The sequence below is a fragment of the Oncorhynchus masou genome, chromosome 18, assembly GCF_036934945.1.
Source record: "Oncorhynchus masou masou isolate Uvic2021 chromosome 18, UVic_Omas_1.1, whole genome shotgun sequence".
Lineage (NCBI taxonomy): Eukaryota > Metazoa > Chordata > Actinopteri > Salmoniformes > Salmonidae > Oncorhynchus > Oncorhynchus masou.
In genome coordinates, this window is record NC_088229.1 from 3122631 (window position 1) to 3144169 (window position 21539).

Sequence of the window (21539 nt, forward strand, 5' to 3'; positions counted from 1 at the left end):
ATGGAGGTGATGTGCTCTGAGGACATGCTCTGGAATACCGTCCAGCCCAGCAAGTGTTGACCTGATTAAAAGACCTTACTCAAGTTGGCCTCGGAGAGCGTGATCCCCCTGGTCCTCTGGGTCGGTGAGGGCCGTCACTCACAGTACGGTGTTGTTATTGTCGACGCGTGCATGAAATGCATTGAGTTCATCTGGAAGAGAGGCGTCGTTGGGTAGGTCACGGCTTTCCTTTCTAATCCGTAATGGACTGTAACCTCTGACCTCTGCATCGTAGCCTGTATAATATGATTCCACCTTGTTCCTATATTGTCCTTTTGCTCATTTGATGACTCTGAGGAGGTCGTAGAGGGACCTCTGGTACTTGTTCCTGTCCTCAGCCGTATCCTCAGGGTTGTCTACGGTAGCTCTGTGTGTGGTATCCTCAGGGTTGTCTACGGTAGCTCTGTGTGTGGTATCCTCAGGGTTGTCTACGGTAGCTCTGTGTGTGGTATCCTCAGGGTTGTCTATGGTAGCTCTGTGTGTGGTAGCCCTGGCCTTTAGTTTAGCTCCAACCTCTGTGTTAATCCAGGGCTTTTGATTGGGGAAGCAACAAAACTTCATCGTAGGACAACGTCTCCGATGCATTTCCTTATGAAACCGGTGATGGAGGTGGTTAGCTCGTCGATGTTATCTGGAACATATTCCAGAATCTGTGATTCTGATGACCATTTCTCAACTGAGTGTGTCACGGGTACTTCCTGTTTGAACTTCTGCTTGTAAACAGGAAGCATGAGTATATAGTCAGGATCTGATTTGCCGAATGGTGCACGAGGGAGGGCCTTGTCGGGTAACAGTGGTCTAAGACTTTACTGCCCCTAGTGGTGAAGGACACGTGTTGATGGTAGTTGGGCATCACGTGTCTAAATGACGCAGAATTAAAATCGCCGGCGACAAGAAATGGCAGCCTCCGGATGTAAGTTTTCCTGCTTGTTTATAGTCTCGTACATTTGCTTAAGTGCCTAGCTTGTTATATTTGTTGTCCTGAGGTGGAGTGTATACAACAGAAACGATAACAGATGAAAAGTCCCCCGGGGGACGGGTCAGCATTTGACCATCAGATATTCCAAGACAGGTGAACAATGGGTCGAGTCAGCACACTATTTGTCGTTGACGAAGATGCAAAACCCTCCCGCCTTTCATTTCCCTGACCGCCCTGTCCACTCGGCGAATGGAAAAGAGAGTGTGAGATAAATAAAGGAAATGAAAAATCCTAAAAATAATAATAATAATAAAAATGTTAAATGTCAATAATATTAATATAATATTTATGACTTACTATTGTAATAAAGTACCTCTGGCAGCAAACGGAGGACGACAACAGAGAGACAGAACATTAGAGCGTACACACTGACTTACAACAACCACTCAGACATAGCATACTGTACATACCAACCACACCTACCTGCCATGTAGTGGATGCCCGTGGAAGGTCTGGGACTGTGGCAGGTGGCAGGGAGGGTAGTCTCTGTCTCGGTCTCCCTGGTAGATCTGGGGCTGGTGTGGGAGATGCTGAGGGTGTGACCCGTGCAGGGAGTTTGTGGTCCGCCTCCTGGGGGACCCCCTGTTGTCCTGCCCCTGTACCTTCCCCCCCACCGCCACTCCACCCAGGCTGTTCCTCAGGTACCAGTCCCTCAGGCCCTCCAGAGCCAGGGCCTTGTGCAGGCTGCGGATGGGGTCGTCCGGGGTGACGGAGTCAGAGTACTGGGGTGGTCCGAGCTGGTGGTTGTGGTTGAGGTTGAGATTGAGACCGGGTCCCGATCCAGACCCATGCTGGTGCTTTTGGGACTCAACCCCAGACCCCTGGTGGGGGTACAGGGCAGCTGTGGAGGTCCCGGTCGAGGAGGAGGAGGAGGTGGGAGGAAGAGGAGGGTCAGAAGAGGTGGAGGTGTAAGAGGAGAAGTGGAGTACCTCATTCTGGTGGTGCTGGAGAGGGATGAATGGACCACAGGACTTGGTACGGGTTACCTTGACCCGGCGTGGCTCTCCAAGTTTCCCCCGGAGCATCAGGGGGCTGGAGTAGGCTGGTGGGCCCCCAGAGACGTGCTGGGGCCCTGGGAGATGTCCCTGGGGGTGGGGGTAGCCGTTGAAGTGAGAAGGAGGAGGTACAGGAACGGAGGAAGGGAACTTTCCATTGCCATGGACCTGTTGGACCTGTCTCTGCTGCTGCTGCTTCCCCCATACATAGTCCATCAGGATATCACTGTAAACTCCGCCTCCCCCTCCTCCTCCCTGCTCATAGGACCCTGACGGGGGGCCAGAGGAGGGGCCAGGGGAGTGGCCGCTGACCTGAGACTGATGAGGAACCACCTGGGTCACCTCTGGATTGTCTGACCACTGCTTGGTAGTAGTCACTGTGGATATAGCTGACCTGGAAAAGGAAAGAGATAAAAAAAAATATATTTAAACCATTGAAAAAGAAAAACAGGGAGGAGGAGAACAAAAAGAAGAAGAATCCTTCCTGAGATCCAGACTTATAGCTCCAGTGTGTGTATACAGCAGCTCACTTGAAGTGATTTTGGACACTAGTGGGTGAGGGTTAGTTTTATAAATTAAGGACTCTATTTAATCAGATCTCCTTCAGCTGACATCTGCACAGCGGATATCGGAGATGGAAATGTGTTAAGAGCTGTCAAATCCACAAGTGGCTCCCGCCATTGCACCTAAAGTGGGCATTGCCATTGTCACAGTAACAGAAAGCCCGTGCGGATGTGATCTACACCTCGATTAGGCTGATAGAAATCCTCAATATTTAGTTGAATTATTTTTTTCAATTTGAGCGTAATTATTTCTAAATGGCACACACTTTCTTGCTCGGGAACTTCTAACTTGAGACGGGCGGGTGTGGCTTCGTGTGACAATGATCACAAGAGCAGCGGCTGACCGTTTTGACGGCTCCAACACAGTTCCATCTCAGACATTTCCAAAACGCCTGCTACGCGTTTGCTGTTACCGGGTTAATGCTTAATCTGATTGAATCTAGGCCTAAGACTTCAGCTCACCTGATGTGGTTGTGAACACCTGTTGGTTTAGGGTTAGTTGTACAGTTTAAGACTTCAGCTCACCTGATGTGGTTGTGGACACCTGTTGGTTTAGGGTTAGTTGTACAGTTTAAGACTTCAGCTCACCTGATGTGGTTGTGGACACCTGTTGGTCCGTTCCGAGCGAGGAGGGGTGTGGTAGGTACACTCCTCCCCTCCATATTGCTTCTGGGAAGAGTACAACACACACAGCAAGACTCTGCATTAGGACTACAACATACCACAGTCTCAAGACAGGACATATCTAGGAAGTTAGAATGTATGAAACTGGGCCATAGAATCTGTAGGAGACAACATCGCTCTTCCTGGTTAGAATGTATGAAACTGGGCCATAGAATCTGTAGGAGACAACATCGCTCTTCCTGGTTAGAATGTATGAAACTGGGCCATAGAATCTGTAGGAGACAACATCGCTCTTCCTGGTTAGAATGTATGAAACTGAACCATAGAATCTGTAGGAGACAACATCGCTCTTCCTGGTTAGAATGTATGCAACTGGACCATAGAATCTGTAGGAGACAACATCGCTCTTCCTGGTTAGAATGTATGAAACTGGGCCATAGAATCTGTAGGAGACAACATCGCTCTTCCTGGTTAGAATGTATGAAACTGGGCCATAGAATCTGTAGGAGACAACATCGCTCTTCCTGGTTAGAATGTATGAAACTGGGCCATAGAATCTGTAGGATACAACATCGCTCTTCCTGGTTAGAATGTATGAAACTGAACCATAGAATCTGTAGGAGACAACATCGCTCTTCCTGGTTAGAATGTATGAAACTGGGCCATAGAATCTGTAGGAGACAACATCGCTCTTCCTGGTTAGAATGTATGAAACTGGGCCATAGAATCTGTAGGAGACAACATCGCTCTTCCTGGTTAGAATGTATGAAACTGGGCCATAGATTCTGTAGGAGACAACATCGCTCTTCCTGGTTAGAATGTATGAAACTGGGCCATAGAATCTGTAGGAGACAACATCGCTCTTCCTGGTTAGAATGTATGAAACTGGGCCATAGAATCTGTAGGAGACAACATCGCTCTTCCTGGTTAGAATGTATGAAACTGGGCCATAGAATCTGTAGGAGACAACATCGCTCTTCCTGGTTAGAATGTATGAAACTGGACCATAGAATCTGTAGGAGACAACATCGCTCTTCCTGGTTAGAATGTATGAAACTGGGCCATAGAATCTGTAGGAGACAACATCGCTCTTCCTGGTTAGAATGTATGAAACTGGGCCATAGAATCTGTAGGAGACAACATCGCTCTTCCTGGTAAGAATGTATGAAACTGGGCCATAGAATCTGTAGGAGACAACATCGCTCTTCCTGGTTAGAATGTATGAAACTGGGCCATAGAATCTGTAGGAGACAACATCGCTCTTCCTGGTTAGAATGTATGAAACTGGGCCATAGAATCTGTAGGAGACAACATCGCTCTTCCTGGTTAGAATGTATGAAACTGGGCCATAGAATCTGTAGGAGACAACATCGCTCTTCCTGGTTAGAATGTATGAAACTGGGCCATAGATTCTGTAGGAGACAACATCGCTCCTCCTGGTTAGAATGTATGAAACTGGGCCATAGAATCTGTAGGAGACAACATCGCTCTTCCAGGTTGGAATGTATGAAACTGGGCCATAGAATCTGTAGGAGACAACATCGCTCTTCCTGGTTAGAATGTATGAAACTGGGCCATAGAATCTGTAGGAGACAACATCGCTCTTCCTGGTTAGAATGTATGAAACTGGGCCATAGAATCTGTAGGAGACAACATCGCTCTTCCTGGTTAGAATGTATGAAACTGGGCCATAGAATCCGAAGGAGACAACATCGCTCTTCCTGGTTAGAATGTATGAAACTGGGCCATAGAATCTGTAGGAGACAACATCGCTCTTCCTGGTTAGAATGTATGAAACTGGGCCATAGATTCTGTAGGAGACAACATCGCTCTTCCTGGTTAGAATGTATGAAACTGGGCCATAGAATCTGTAGGAGACAACATCGCTCTTCCTGGTTAGAATGTATGAAACTGGGCCATAGAATCTGTAGGAGACAACATCGCTCTTCCTGGTTAGAATGTATGAAACTGGACCATAGATTCTGTAGGAGACAACATCACTCTTCCTGGTTAGAATGTATGAAACTGGGCCATAGATTCTGTAGGAGACAACATCGCTCTTCCTGGTTAGAATGTATGAAACTGGGCCATAGAATCTGTAAGAGACAACATCGCTCTTCCTGGTTAGAATGTATGAAACTGGGCCATAGAATCTGTAGGAGACAACATCGCTCTTCCTGGTTAGAATGTATGAAACTGGGCCATAGAATCTGTAGGAGACAACATCGCTCTTCCTGGTTAGAATGTATGAAACTGGGCCATAGAATCTGTAAGAGACAACATCGCTCTTCCTGGTTAGAATGTATGAAACTGGGCCATAGAATCTGTAGGAGACAACATCGCTCTTCCTGGTTAGAATGTATGAAACTGGGCCATAGAATCTGTAGGAGACAACATCGCTCTTCCTGGTTAGAATGTATGAAACTGAACCATAGAATCTGTAGGAGACAACATCGCTCTTCCTGGTTAGAATGTATGCAACTGGACCATAGAATCTGTAGGAGACAACATCGCTCTTCCTGGTTAGAATGTATGAAACTGGGCCATAGAATCTGTAGGAGACAACATCGCTCTTCCTGGTTAGAATGTATGAAACTGGGCCATAGAATCTGTAGGAGACAACATCGCTCTTCCTGGTTAGAATGTATGAAACTGGGCCATAGAATCTGTAGGAGACAACATCGCTCTTCCTGGTTAGAATGTATGAAACTGAACCATAGAATCTGTAGGAGACAACATCGCTCTTCCTGGTTAGAATGTATGAAACTGGGCCATAGAATCTGTAGGAGACAACATCGCTCTTCCTGGTTAGAATGTATGAAACTGGGCCATAGATTCTGTAGGAGACAACATCGCTCTTCCAGTGTATCAGTGGTTTACGGGAACTTTTGAAGAAGAAAGAAAACCCATTATACACTGAGTGACAAAACATTAGGAACACCTGCTCTTTTCATGACATAGATGACCAGGTGAAAGCTATGAATCCCTTATTGACGTCACCTGTTAAATCCACTTCAATCAGTGTAGATGAAGGGGAGGAGACGGGTTAAAGAAGGATTTTTAAGCCTTGAGACAATTGAGACATTGATTGTGTATGTGTGCCATTCAGAGAGTGAATGGGTAAGACAAAAGATTGAAGTGCCTTTGAACGAGGTATGGTAGTAGGTTCCAGGCGCACCGGGTTCAGTGTGTCAACTGCAACGCTGCTGGGTTTTTCAGGCTCAACAATTTCCCGTGTCCACCACACGAATTGTGCAGAGCAACAGCCAGGCTACAGTTAGTCAACTGACAGTCCAGTACAACATTGGTTGAGTACATACATCCATCATGCCGTGTGTCAACATTGCAGGCTGGTGGTGGTGGTGTGATGGTGTGCGGCGTGTTTTCATGGCACACATTGGGCACCTTTGGTATTTAAACGTTGCACCACTGTTATCAAAAGACATCTGAACATCGTAGCCAATCAGGTGCATCCCTTCATGGTAGCAGTGTATCCATCTGCAAATAGATTATTGTTTTCAGCCCGATGCCACGAGGCACGGATTATCCAGGAATGGTTCCACGATCATCACAGTGAATTCCATCTTACTGCAGTGGCCCCGCCCAGTCAACAAGTCTCCAGCCAATTGAGTGTCTGTGTGGGATGAGATGCAAAGAACTATTCGGAGTACAGATCCACAACCAGCCAACTGTGGGGACGCCTTGGAGTCAACACGGGCCAGCATCCCCGTGGAAACGCTTTCAAAACACCTTCCTAGAGTTCCCCTGACGAATTGAGGCTGTTCTGAGGACAAAAAGGGTGTGCAACTCAAACATTAGGAAGGTGTTCCTAATTACTTTGTTCCTAATGACTTTTGTACACTCATTGTAGATGTGGATAGAATAGATGGTTCCTAGTGGCAAATAGATACAAACCCGGAAGTTTGTACAGACTAGTTTGTATCATCCGTTTGTACGGACTAGTTTGTATCATCCGTTTGTACAGACTAGTTTGTATCATCCGTTTGTACAGACCAGTTTGTATCATCCGTTTGTACAGACTAGTTTGTATCATCCGTTTGTACAGACCAGTTGGTATCATCCGTTTGTACAGACCAGTTTGTATCATCCGTTTGTACAGACCAGTTTGTATCATCCGTTTGTACAGACCAGTTGGTATCATCCTTTTGTACGGACTAGTTTGTATCATCCGTTTGTACAGACTAGTTTGTATCATCCGTTTGTACAGACCAGTTTGTATCATCCGTTTGTACAGACCAGTTGGTATCATCCGTTTGTACAGACTAGTTTGTATCATCCGTTTGTACAGACTAGTTTGTATCATCCGTTTGTACAGACTAGTTTGTATCATCCGTTTGTACAGACCAGTTTGTATCATCCGTTTGTACAGACCAGTTGGTATCATCCGTTTGTACAGACTAGTTTGTATCATCCGTTTGTACAGACTAGTTTGTATCATCCGTTTGTACAGACTAGTTTGTATCATCTGTTTGTACAGACTAGTTTGTATCATCAGTTACTGTACAAACAGTAACTTATTAGTTTACTTTGTACGATTACACGGTATGACATTTGCTTTGCTTGTTCTCTGTGTGTTTTTTTAGTCTGGGGTATCTTTAAAACACTGTGACAATTGCTGATGTAAAAAAAAAAAAAGGTCTTTAGAAAATACATGTGAACGATCGCCATGAGGTCAGAGATAGTGTGTAGCTGAGGCAGTACCTGGCGGACAGGGCCAGTGAGTTGGGTTGCGTGGTGGTCCTCATCGCATAATAGATCTCAACAGGAGAAAGCTTCCTACACAGCCTGCTGTCTGGACTACTGCTGCTCCCATTACCATTACCAGGGGCCAGCCGGGGCCGAGACGGGGACAGAGAGTCAGGGGCCACACCCGAAGACTCATCTAGAGACAGAGACAGAGAGAGAGAGAGAGAGAGAGACGGATGAAAGTTTGGTGAGGACTGAAAGTAAACATTTGCATGACTAGGATGTACTGTATTTAACATGACTAGGATGTACTGTATTTAACATGACTAGGATGTACTGTATTTAACATGACTAGGATGTACTGTATTTAACATGACTAGGATGTACTGTATTTAACGTGACTAGGATGTACTGTATTTAACGTGACTAGGATGTACTGTATTTAACGTGACTAGGATGTACTGTATTTAACGTGACTAGGATGTACTGTATTTAACATGACTAGGATGTACTGTATTTAACATGACTAGGATGCACTGTGTTAGCGTGACTAGGCTGTACTGTATTTAACATGACTAGGATGTACTGTGTTAGCGTGACTAGGATGCACTGTGTTAGCGTGACTAGAATGCACTGTGTTAGCGTGACTAGGATGCACTGTGTTAGCGTGACTAGGATGTACTGTATTTAACATGACTAGGATGTACTGTGTTAGTGTGACTAGGATGTACTGTATTTAACATGACTAGGATGCACTGTGTTAGCGTGACTAGGATGCACTGTGTTAGCGTGACTAGGATGCACTGTGTTAGCGTGACTAGGATGCACTGTGTTAGCGTGACTAGGATGTACTGTATTTAACATGACTAGGATGTACTGTGTTAGCGTGACTAGGATGTACTGTATTTAACATGACTAGGATGTACTGTGTTAGCGTGACTAGGATGTACTGTATTTAACATGACTAGGATGCACTGTGTTAGCGTGACTAGGATGCACTGTGTTAGCGTGACTAGGATGTACTGTATTTAACATGACTAGGATGCACTGTGTTAGCGTGACTAGGATGCACTGTGTTAGCGTGACTAGGATGTACTGTGTTAGCGTGACTAGGATGCACTGTGTTAGCGTGACTAGGATGCACTGTGTTAGCGTGACTAGGATGTACTGTATTTAACATGACTAGGATGCACTGTGTTAGCGTGACTAGGATGTACTGTATTTAACATGACTAGGCTGTACTGTGTTTAACATGACTAGGATGTACTGTATTTAACATGACTAGGCTGTACTGTGTTAGCGTGACTAGGATGCACTGTGTTAGCGTGACTAGGATGTACTGTATTTAACATGACTAGGATGTACTGTGTTAGCGTGACTAGGATGTACTGTATTTAACATGACTAGGATGTACTGTGTTAGCGTGACTAGGATGCACTGTGTTAGCGTGACTAGGATGTACTGTGTTAGCGTGACTAGGATGTACTGTATTTAACATGACTAGGATGCACTGTGTTAGCGTGACTAGGATGTACTGTATTTAACATGACTAGGATGCACTGTGTTAGCGTGACTAGGATGTACTGTATTTAACATGACTAGGCTGTACTGTGTTAGCGTGACTAGGATGTACTGTGTTAGCGTGACTAGGATGTACTGTATTTAACATGACTAGGATGTACTGTGTTAGCGTGACTAGGATGCACTGTGTTAGCGTGACTAGGATGTACTGTATTTAACATGACTAGGCTGTACTGTGTTAGCGTGACTAGGATGTACTGTGTTAGCGTGACTAGGATGTACTGTATTTAACATGACTAGGATGTACTGTGTTAGCGTGACTAGGATGCACTGTGTTAGCGTGACTAGGATGTACTGTGTTAGCGTGACTAGGATGTACTGTGTTAGCGTGACTAGGATGTACTGTGTTAGCGTGACTAGGATGCACTGTGTTAGCGTGACTAGGATGTACTGTGTTAGCGTGACTAGGATGTACTGTGTTAGCGTGACTAGGATGCACTGTGTTAGCGTGACTAGGATGCACTGTGTTAGCGTGACTAGGATGTACTGTGTTAGCGTGACTAGGATGTACTGTGTTAGCGTGACTAGGATGTACTGTGTTAGCGTGACTAGGATGCACTGTGTTAGCGTGACTAGGATGTACTGTGTTAGCGTGACTAGGATGTACTGTGTTAGCGTGACTAGGATGCACTGTGTTAGCGTGACTAGGATGCACTGTGTTAGCGTGACTAGGATGCACTGTGTTAGCGTGACTAGGATGCACTATGTTAGCGTGACTAGGATCTTACCGTTGTCATGGTCCCCTGTAGAATCAGACGTGGAGCTGCTCTCGGAGTTCACCGTGTCATCTGTGGAGGAATACACACACACACACACACACACACACACACACACACACACAGTCAGATTGCACCATATACCTTCACACACTGTCCCTTATATCTAAATCTTAACCTGAAATCTGTGCCTTGAGACATGAGTCTCAGTTTCTAGAATGTATGAAACATGAGGAAATGCATATCCCCTGTACGAAACAGTCCATGATTGACAGTAGAATTGCTCTGCGTATCTCCGGTAAGATTCAGCCCTCACCCTGTGCTCTCCGTGTACACACCGCCACAAGGGCTGCATGTGAGTACGGCACAGACTTCTCAATTTAGTAGTGCACTAAAACTCAGTGTGGTCAAAAGTTGTGCACTAAAACTCAGTGTGGTCAAAAGTAGTGCACTAAAACACAGTGTGGTCAAAAGTAGTGCACTAAAACACAGTGTGGTCAAAAGTAGTGCACTAAAACACAGTGTGGTCAAAAGTAGTGCACTAAAACACAGTGTGGTCAAAAGTAGTGCACTAAAACACAGTGTGGTCAAAAGTAGTGCACTAAAACACAGTGTGGCCAAAAGTAGTGCACTAAAACACAGTGTGGCCAAAAGTAGTGCACTAAAACACAGTGTGGTCAAAAGTAGTGCACTAAAACACAGTGTGGTCAAAAGTAGTGCACTAAAACACAGTCTGGCCAAAAGTAGTGCACTAAATAGGGAATAGGGTGCCATTTCCGAGTGCCCATGGTAGAGTGAGTCAGGTGGTAGTTACATAACTGGTAGCATTGTTCTCTGTCTGTCCACCATGCCTCCATGTGCTTTCCCTGGACATCGTGTGTGTGTGTGTGTGTGTGTGTGTGTGTGTGTGTGTGTGTGTGTGTGTGTGTGTGTGTGTGTGTGTGTGTGTGTGTGTGTGTGTGAGCGTGTGAGCCCAGTAATAACGAGACTGTTCCGGACTTCCTCCTCTCCTCTGTAACAATGTCCACCCTCCCTCCCTCCCTCCCCCAGTCTGTACCTCCCTTTCTATCTCCCCCAGTCTGTCCCTGCCTCCCTTTCTATCTCCCCCAGTCTGTCCCTGCCTCCCGGACTTCCTCCTCTCCTCTGTAACAATGTCCACCCTCCCTCCCTGCCTCCCTCCCCCAGTCTGTCCCTCCCACCCTCCCTCCCTCCCCCAGTCTGTCCCTGCCTCCCTTTCTATCTCCCCCAGTCTGTCCCTCCCTCCCTTTCTATCTCCCCCAGTCTGTCCCTCCCTCCCTTTCTATCTCCCCCAGTCTGTCCCTCCCTCCCTTTCTATCTCCCCCAGTCTGTCCCTCCCTCCCTTTCTATCTCCCCCAGTCTGTCCCTGCCTCCCTCCCTTTCTCCCCCAGTCTGTCCCTCCCTCCCTTTCTATCTCCCCCAGTCTGTCCCTCCCTCCCTTTCTATCTCCCCCAGTCTGTCCCTCCCTCCCTTTCTATCTCCCCCAGTCTGTCCCTCCCTCCCTTTCTATCTCCCCCAGTCTGTCCCTCCCTCCCTTTCTATCTCCCCCAGTCTGTCCCTGCCTCCCTTTCTATCTCCCCCAGTCTGTCCCTCCCTCCCTTTCTATCTCCCCCAGTCTGACCCTCCCTCCCTTTCTATCTCCCCCAGTCTGTCCCTCCCTCCCTTTCTATCTCCCCCAGTCTGTCCCTCCCTCCCTTTCTTCTCCCCCAGTCTGTCCCTCCCTCCCTTTCTATCTCCCCCAGTCTGTCCCTCCCTCCCTTTCTATCTCCCCCAGTCTGTCCCTCCCTCCCTTTCTATCTCCCCCAGTCTGTCCCTCCCTCCCTTTCTATCTCCCCCAGTCTGTCCCTCCCTCCCTTTCTATCTCCCCCAGTCTGTCCCTCCCTGCCTCCCTCCCTCCCTTTCTATCTCCCCCAGTCTGTCCCTCCCTCCCTTTCTATCTCCCCCAGTCTGTCCCTCCCTCCCTTTCTATCTCCCCCAGTCTGTCCCTCCCTTTCTATCTCCCCCAGTCTGTCCCTCCCTCCCTCCATTTCTATCTCCCCCAGTCTGTCCCTGCCTCCCTTTCTATCTCCCCCAGTCTGTCCCTCCCTCCCTTTCTATCTCCCCCAGTCTGTCCCTCCCTCCCTTTCTATCTCCCCCAGTCTGTCCCTCCCTCCCTTTCTATCTCCCCCAGTCTGTCCCTCCCTCCCTCCCTTTCTATCTCCCCCAGTCTGTCCCTCCCTCCCTTTCTATCTCCCCCAGTCTGTCCCTCCCTCCCTTTCTATCTCCCCCAGTCTGTCCCTCCCTCCCTTTCTATCTCCCCCAGTCTGTCCCTCCCTCCCTTTCTATCTCCCCCAGTCTGTCCCTCCCTCCCTTTCTATCTCCCCCAGTCTGTCCCTCCCTCCCTTTCTATCTCCCCCAGTCTGTCCCTGCCTCCCTCCCTTTCTCCCCCAGTCTGTCCCTCCCTCCCTTTCTATCTCCCCCAGTCTGTCCCTCCCTCCCTTTCTTCTCCCCCAGTCTGTCCCTCCCTCCCTTTCTATCTCCCCCAGTCTGTCCCTCCCTCCCTTTCTATTTCCCCCAGTCTGTCCCTCCCTCCATTTCTATCTCCCCCAGTCTGTCCCTCCCTCCCTTTCTATCTCCCCCAGTCTGTCCCTCCCTCCCTTTCTATCTCCCCCAGTCTGTCCCTGCCTCCCTCCCTTTCTATCTCCCCCAGTCTGTCCCTGCCTCCCTCCCTTTCTCCCCCAGTCTGTCCCTCCCTCCCTTTCTATCTCCCCCAGTCTGTCCCTCCCTCCCTTTCTATCTCCCCCAGTCTGTCCCTCCCTCCCTTTCTATCTCCCCCAGTCTGTCCCTCCCTCCCTTTCTATCTCCCCCAGTCTGTCCCTCCCTCCCTCCCTTTCTATCTCCCCCAGTCTGTCCCTCCCTCCCTCCCTTTCTATCTCCCCCAGTCTGTCCCTCCCTCCCTCCCTTTCTATCTCCCCCAGTCTGTCCCTCCCTCCCTTTCTATCTCCCCCAGTCTGTCCCTCCCTCCCTTTCTATCTCCCCCAGTCTGTCCCTCCCTCCCTTTCTATCTCCCCCAGTCTGTCCCTCCCTCCCTTTCTATCTCCCCCAGTCTGTCCCTCCCTCCCTTTCTTCTCCCCCAGTCTGTCCCTCCCTCCCTTTCTATCTCCCCCAGTCTGTCCCTCCCTGCCTCCCTCCCTCCCTTTCTCCCCCAGTCTGTCCCTCCCTCCCTTTCTATCTCCCCCAGTCTGTCCCTCCCTCCCTTTCTATCTCCCCCAGTCTGTCCCTCCCTCCCTTTCTATCTCCCCCAGTCTGTCCCTCCCTCCCTTTCTCTCTCCCCCAGTCTGTCCCTCCCTCCCTTTCTATCTCCCCCAGTCTGTCCCTCCCTCCCTTTCTATCTCCCCCAGTCTGTCCCTGCCTCCCTCCCTTTCTCCCCCAGTCTGTCCCTCCCTCCCTTTCTATCTCCCCCAGTCTGTCCCTCCCTCCCTTTCTTCTCCCCCAGTCTGTCCCTCCCTCCCTTTCTATCTCCCCCAGTCTGTCCCTCCCTGCCTCCCTCCCTCCCTTTCTCCCCCAGTCTGTCCCTCCCTCCCTTTCTATCTCCCCCAGTCTGTCCCTCCCTCCCTTTCTTCTCCCCCAGTCTGTCCCTCCCTCCCTTTCTATCTCCCCCAGTCTGTCCCTCCCTCCCTTTCTATCTCCCCCAGTCTGTCCCTCCCTCCCTTTCTATCTCCCCCAGTCTGTCCCTCCCTCCCTTTCTATCTCCCCCAGTCTGTCCCTCCCTTTCTATCTCCCCCAGTCTGTCCCTCCCTTTCTATCTCCCCCAGTCTGTCCCTCCCTCCCTCCCTTTCTATCTCCCCCAGTCTGTCCCTCCCTCCCTCCCTTTCTATCTCCCCCAGTCTGTCCCTCCCTCCCTCCCTTTCTATCTCCCCCAGTCTGTCCCTCCCTCCCTCCCTTTCTATCTCCCCCAGTCTGTCCCTCCCTCCCTCCCTTTCTATCTCCCCCAGTCTGTCCCTCCCTCCCTCCCTTTCTATCTCCCCCAGTCTGTCCCTCCCTCCCTCCCTTTCTATCTCCCCCAGTCTGTCCCTCCCTCCCTCCCTTTCTATCTCCCCCAGTCTGTCCCTCCCTCCCTCCCTTTCTATCTCCCCCAGTCTGTCCCTCCCTCCCTCCCTTTCTATCTCCCCCAGTCTGTCCCTCCCTCCCTCCCTTTCTATCTCCCCCAGTCTGTCCCTCCCTCCCTCCCTTTCTATCTCCCCCAGTCTGTCCCTCCCTCCCTTTCTATCTCCCCCAGTCTGTCCCTCCCTCCCTTTCTATCTCCCCCAGTCTGTCCCTCCCTCCCTTTCTATCTCCCCCAGTCTGTCCCTGCCTCCCTTTCTATCTCCCCCAGTCTGTCCCTCCCTCCCTTTCTATCTCCCCCAGTCTGTCCCTCCCTCCCTTTCTATCTCCCCCAGTCTGTCCCTCCCTCCCTTTCTATCTCCCCCAGTCTGTCCCTCCCTCCCTTTCTATCTCCCCCAGTCTGTCCCTCCCTCCCTTTCTATCTCCCCCAGTCTGTCCCTCCCTCCCTTTCTATCTCCCCCAGTCTGTCCCTCCCTCCCTTTCTATCTCCCCCAGTCTGTGTGTGTGATTGTGTGTGTGTGTGTGTGTGTGTGTGTGTGTGTGTGTGTGTGTGTGTGTGTGTGTGTGTGTGTGTGTGTGTGTGAGTGATTGTGTGTGTGAGTGATTGTGTGTGATTGTGTGTGTGACTGTGTGAGTGATTGTGTGTGTGTGATTGTGTGTGTGTGTGTGTGTGTGTGTGTGTGTGTGTGTGTGTGTGTGTGTGTGTGATTGTGTGTTTGCTGACTGGATTCTGGAGACTAGGCATAAGCATATAGAACCACAGTGTAATTACTGGGAAAGTGAAGCATTTTGTATTGTTTTGCCTTTATACGTCACAAGTGTGTATTTGAAATCAAACACAATGACTACGAGGTTGAAGTGCAGACTGTTAGCTGTAATTTGAGGGTATTTTCATTAGGGTGAACTGTTCTTTTTGTACATAGTCCCCACATTTTAAGATTGGGACAAATTCACTTACATGTGTATTAAAGTAGTCAACAGTTTAGAATGGTAAATAATGTATTGTGTCATTTTGGAGTCACTTTCACTGTAAACAAGAATACAATATGTTTCTAAACACATCTACATTAATGTGGATGCTGCCATGGTTACGGATAATCCTGAATGAATCGTGAATAATGATGAGTGAGAAAGTTACAGAGGGTCAAATATCAAACCCCCAAGACTTGCTAACCTCTCACCATTACAATAACAGGGGAGGTTAGCATTTTATATCATACCCCAAGACATGCTAACCTCTCACCATTACAATAACAGGGGATGTTAGCATTTTATATCATACCCCAAGACATGCTAACCTCTCACCATTACAATAACAGGGGAGGTTAGCATTTTATATCATACCCCCCAAGACATGCTAACCTCTCAACATTACAATCACAGGGGAGGTTAGCATTTTATATCATACCTCCAAGACATGCTAACCTCTCACCATTACAATAACAGGGAAGGTTAGCATTTTATATCATACCCCCAAGACATGCTAACCTCTCACCATTACAATAACAGGGGAGGTTAGCATTTTATATCATACCCCCAAGACATGCTAACCCCTCACCATTACAATAACAGGGGAGGTTAGCATTTTATATCAAGACATGCTAACCTTTCGCCATTACAATAACAGAGGAGGTTAGCGTTTAATATCATGACCCCAAGACATGCTAACCCCTGACCATTACCAATAACAGGGGAGGTTAGCATTTTATACCAAACCCCCAAGACATGCTAACCCCTCACCATTACCAATAACAGGGGAGGTTAGCATTTTATACCAAACCCCCAAGACATGCTAACCTCACACCATTACAATAACAGGGGAGGTTAGCATTTTATACCAAACCCCCAAGACATGCTAACCTCTCACCATTACAATAACAGGAGAGGTTAGCATTTTATACCAAACCCCCAAGACATGCTAACCTCACACCATTACAATAACAGAGGAGGTTAGCATTTTATACCAAACCCCCAAGACATGCTAACCTCTCACCATTACAATAACAGGGGAGGTTAGCATTTTATACCAAACCCCCAAGACATGCTAACCTCACACCATTACAATAACAGGGGAAGTTAGCATTTTATACCAAACCCCCAAGACATGCTAACCTCTCACCATTACAATAACAGGGGAGGTTAGCATTTTATACCAAACCCCCAAGACATGCTAACCCCTCACCATTACCAATAACAGGGGAGGTTAGCATTTTATATCATACCCCCAAGACATGCTAACCCCTCACCATTACCAATAACAGGGGAGGTTAGCATTTTATACCAAACCCCCAAGACATGCTAACCCCTCACCATTACCAATAACAGGGGAGGTTAGCATTTTATACCAAACCCCCAAGACATGCTAACCTCACACCATTACAATAACAGGGGAGGTTAGCATTTTATACCAAACCCCCAAGACATGCTAACCTCTCACCATTACCAATAACAGGGGAGGTTAGCATTTTATACCAAACTCCCAAGACATGCTAACCTCACACCATTACAATAACAGGGGAAGTTAGCATTTTATACCAAACCCCCAAGACATGCTAACCTCTCACCATTACAATAACAGGGAAGGTTAGCATTTTATACCAAACCCCCAAGACATGCTAACCCCTCACCATTACCAATAACAGGGGAGGTTAGCATTTTATACCAAACACCCAAGACATGCTAACCCCTCACCATTACCAATAACAGGGGAGGTTAGCATTTTATATCATACCTCCAAGACATGCTAACCTCTCACCATTACAATCACAGGGGAGGTTAGCATGTTATATCATAGCCCCAAGACATGCTAACCTCTCACCATTACAATAACACGGGAGGTTAGCGTTTTATATCATAGCCCCAAGACATGCTAACCTCTCACCATTACAATAACAGGGGAGGTTAGCATTTTATATCAAGACATGCTAACCTTTCACCATTACAATAACAGGGGAGGTTAGCATTTTATATCATACCTCCAAGACATGCTAACCTCTCACCATTACAATAACAGGGGAGGTTAGCATTTTATACCAAACCCCCAAGACATGCTAACCCCTCACCATTACCAATAACAGGGGAGGTTAGCATTTTATACCAAACCCCCAAGACATGCTAACCTCACACCATTACAATAACAGGGGAGGTTAGCATTTTATACCAAACCCCCAAGACATGCTAACCTCTCACCATTACAATAACACGGGAGGTTAGCGTTTTATATCATAGCCCCAAGACATGCTAACCTCTCACCATTACAATAACAGGGGAGGTTAGCATTTTATATCAAGACATGCTAACCTTTCACCATTACAATAACAGGGGTAGTTAGCATTTAATATCATACCCCCAAGACATGCTAACATCTCACCATTACAATAACAGGAGAGGTTAGCATTTTACCTGTGTGTATTTCAACCAGCGCAGTCACAGTAAAAGGTTAGATCACAGCAGAAGGTTAGATCACAGCAGAAGGATAGATCACAGCAGAAGGTTAGATCACAGTAGGTTAGATCACAGCAGAAGGTTAGATCACAGCAGAAGGTTAGATCACAGCAGAAGGTTAGATCACAGCAGAAGGTTAGATCACAGCAGAAGGTTAGATCACAGCAGAAGGTTAGATCACAGCAGAAGGATAGATCACAGCAGAAGGTTAGATCACAGCAGAAGGATAGATCACAGCAGAAGGTTAGATCACAGCAGAAGGTTAGATCACAGCAGAAGGTTAGATCACAGCAGAAGGTTAGATCACAGCAGAAGGTTAGATCACAGCAGAAGGTTAGATCACAGTAGGTTAGATCACAGCAGAAGGTTAGATCACAGCAGAAGGTTAGATCACAGTAGGTTAGATCACAGCAGAAGGTTAGATCACAGCAGAAGGTTAGATCACTGAAACGTGGGTCGTATTACCCGTGTGACACCCTCTGTGCACGGTCCTCTTGCTGTGCGCCGGGTGCTGATCAGAGTCGACACGGCGTCTCAGGGCACCGCTGAACAGCGCCTTCTTCGGCTTCCTCTGACACACCTCCTCCTACACGTCAAAAGATGGGTTTATTTAGTTTATACTCCGTCACATTCACCGTTCTATACCATTCTCGTAGAGGTACAAAAACGAGATTGTGCTGTCTCTCAACGGTCTCTCACCCTACAACGCGCCTGAAAAATGATCAGAGGGGTAACAGGTTAAAATTAGGAGGGGGGGGGGGTAGAATGTATCAGTCTGCGTGGTAATATTCGAATCCTCTTTTACCTCTGTCTTTACAATAGTCTTGGGTCCGTGGCGGTAGGATCCGGCCCTTCGGCGTACGTTGGGGCGTCTCTCCCCAGCCTCCAGGGGGAAATCACCAGGAAGCTCTCCTGTCAACTCCTGTTATAGAGGAATACACCACATTAACAAGATAAATCACCAGGAAGCTCTCCTGTCAACTCCTGTTGACCACATTAACAAGATAAATCACCAGGAAGCTCTCCTGTTATAGAGGAATACACCACATTAACAAGATAAATCACCAGGAAGCTCTCCTGTTATAGAGGAATACACCACATTAACAAGATAAATCACCAGGAAGCTCTTCTGTTATAGAGGAATACACCACATTAACAAGATAAATCACCAGGAAGCTCTCCTGTTATAGAGGAATACACCACATTAACAAGATAAATCACCAGGAAGCTCTCCTGTTATAGAGGAATACACCACATTAACAAGATAAATCACCAGGAAGCTCTCCTGTTATAGAGGAATACACCACATTAACAAGATAAATCACCAGGAAGCTCTCCTGTTATAGAGGAATACACCACATTAACAAGATAAATCACCAGGAAGCTCTCCTGTTATAGAGGAATACACCACATTAACAAGATAAATCACCAGGAAGCTCTCCTGTTATAGACGAATACACCACATTAACAAGATAAATCACCAGGAAGCTCTAATGTTATAGAGGAATACACCACATTAACAAGATAAATCACCAGGAAGCTCTAATGTTATAGAGGAATACACCACATTAACAAGATAAATCACCAGGAAGCTCTCCTGTTATAGACGAATACACCACATTAACAAGATAAGTCACCCGGAAGCTCTCCTGTTATAGACAGGTCCTGGACAGGACAAACAGACACGAAACATTACCAGAAGGAACCGTGGCAAACTAGTCGTCAGTATTTGGCTGTGAGTACGTGTGAGTACGTGTGAGTACGTGTGAGTACGTGTGAGTACGTGTGAGTACATGTGAGTACGTGTGAGTACGTGTGAGTACGTGTGACTACATGTGAGTACGTGTGAGTACGTGTGAGTACGTGTGACTACATGTGAGTACGTGTGAGTACGTGTGAGTACGTGTGAGTACGTGTGAGTACGTGTGAGTACGTGTGAGTACGTGTGAGTACGTGTACTGACCGCCTCCTGCAGACAGACTCTCCGTAGCTCAGCCAGTCTGCTATTCAGTAGAGTCTCGAGGCTGCGTCTTCTCTCCTGTAGTTCTGTCATCCTTTCAACAACCGCCGGACTGCCACCCAGCAGGTCTGCACAACACGCAGAAGAAGGAGATGACAAACATGATCAAACATGGCTATACATTCTTTCACTAAAAACTACAATTGCTATGGCTAAATTAGGTATAAAAAAAATACATGTTTTATTTCCTCACCAGGTACTGAGATGAGACGACCCTTGACCTCCATGTCAGGTGTGTCCCAGGTGACCTCGCTGCTCTCAGTGCATCCCAACAGATCACTCACCTGCACACACACACACACACACACACACACACACACACACACACACACACACACACACACACACACACACACACACACACAGAGAGGAGGAGGAATCAGATATGTCAGGTGTGTTCGCTGCTCTCAGTGCATCCCAACAGATCTCACACACACACACACACACAGAGGGGGCATAGACCAGAGGTAAGGACCAGCGGGATGGATCAGGGGGACGGACCAGGAGGACGGACCAGGGGGACGACCAGGGGGACGGACCAGGGGGACGGACCAGGGGGACGACCAGGGGGACCAGAGACCAGAGGTAAGGACCAGGAGGACGGACCAGGGGGACGGACCAGGGGGACGGACCAGGGGGACGGACCAGGGGGACGGTTAGAAAACAGTTGTGTGTAATGGATTGGCAGGCAAGAGGGACACTACACATGTTTCTGGCTGGGCTGTAGTTAGCACAACGCTGCAGTACTGATACAGACCTGACGGGGGCACCACTCAACAGTACTGATACAGACCTGACGGGGGCACCACTCAACAGTACTGATACAGACCTGACGGGGGCACCACTCAACAGTACTGATACAGAGCTGACAGGGGCACCACTCAACAGTTTTCAAAGTCTATGCTCTATATACAACTACAACAACAACAACAACAAAGCTTTATGAGAAACTAGACAACTGGATGTTGGAGAGTTGAAGCATCGTCGAACAAAACCTGTCTAAGTAAAAGGTTAAAGAATTGAACTGAATCAGGATGACCGCAGAATAAAGATGAGTTTCAAGACTGTCAGTGAGACAGAAAAAAGAACCACCAAATGTTTTGTGTTATGATTTAGGACTGAAAAAAGACTTGTCATCTTTATTGTAACACGATGCACTCTACGACCCCTCTTTCCAACCAACCAAGGAAACACGAGCCTGTCCAGACACAGCCCGTAGCCCCTAGACACCTCTCCTCTATCCCTAGCCCCCTCTCCTCTATCCCTAGCCCCTAGACACCTCTCCTCTGTCGCTAGTCCCTAGACACCTCTCCTCTGTCCCTAGCCCCTAGACACCTCACCCCTATCCCTAGCCCCTAGACACCTCTCCCCTATCCCTAGCCCCTAGACACCTCTCCCCTATCCCTAGCCACCTCTCCTCTATCCCTAACCCCTAGACACCTCTCCTCTATCCCTAGCCCCTAGACACCTCTCCCCTATCCCTAGCCACCTCTCCTCTATCCCTAACCCCTAGACACCTCTCCTCTATCCCTAACCCCTAGACACCTCTCCTCTATCTCTAGCCCCCTCTCCCCTATCCCTAGCCACCTCTCCTCTATCCCTAACCCCTAGACACCTCTCCTCTATCTCTAGCCCCCTCTCCCCTATCCCTAGCCACCTCTCCTCTATCCCTAACCCCTAGACACCTCTCCTCGATCTCTAGCCCCTAGACACCTCTCCCCTATCCCTAGCCACCTCTCCTCTATCCCTAACCCCTAGACACCTCTCCCC

General features: G+C 48.0%; 1 protein-coding gene across 1 annotated transcript in view; it reads right to left on the reverse strand.

Moving 5' to 3' along the window:
* The window catches only part of ccdc120a (coiled-coil domain containing 120a), an 84097-nt gene that overhangs the window by 15841 nt on the left and 46717 nt on the right, over window positions 1–21539 (reverse strand). Inside the window, exons 3-10 of the mRNA XM_064922003.1 lie at window positions 19963–20053; window positions 19713–19837; window positions 18555–18671; window positions 18215–18335; window positions 10217–10276; window positions 7923–8103; window positions 3165–3245; window positions 1442–2407 (exon numbers count right to left, since the gene is read on the reverse strand). Of these exons, the coding sequence (XP_064778075.1) occupies window positions 1442–2407; window positions 3165–3245; window positions 7923–8103; window positions 10217–10276; window positions 18215–18335; window positions 18555–18671; window positions 19713–19837; window positions 19963–20053 (1742 nt within the window). The remainder of the gene's footprint in view (window positions 1–1441; window positions 2408–3164; window positions 3246–7922; window positions 8104–10216; window positions 10277–18214; window positions 18336–18554; window positions 18672–19712; window positions 19838–19962; window positions 20054–21539) is intronic.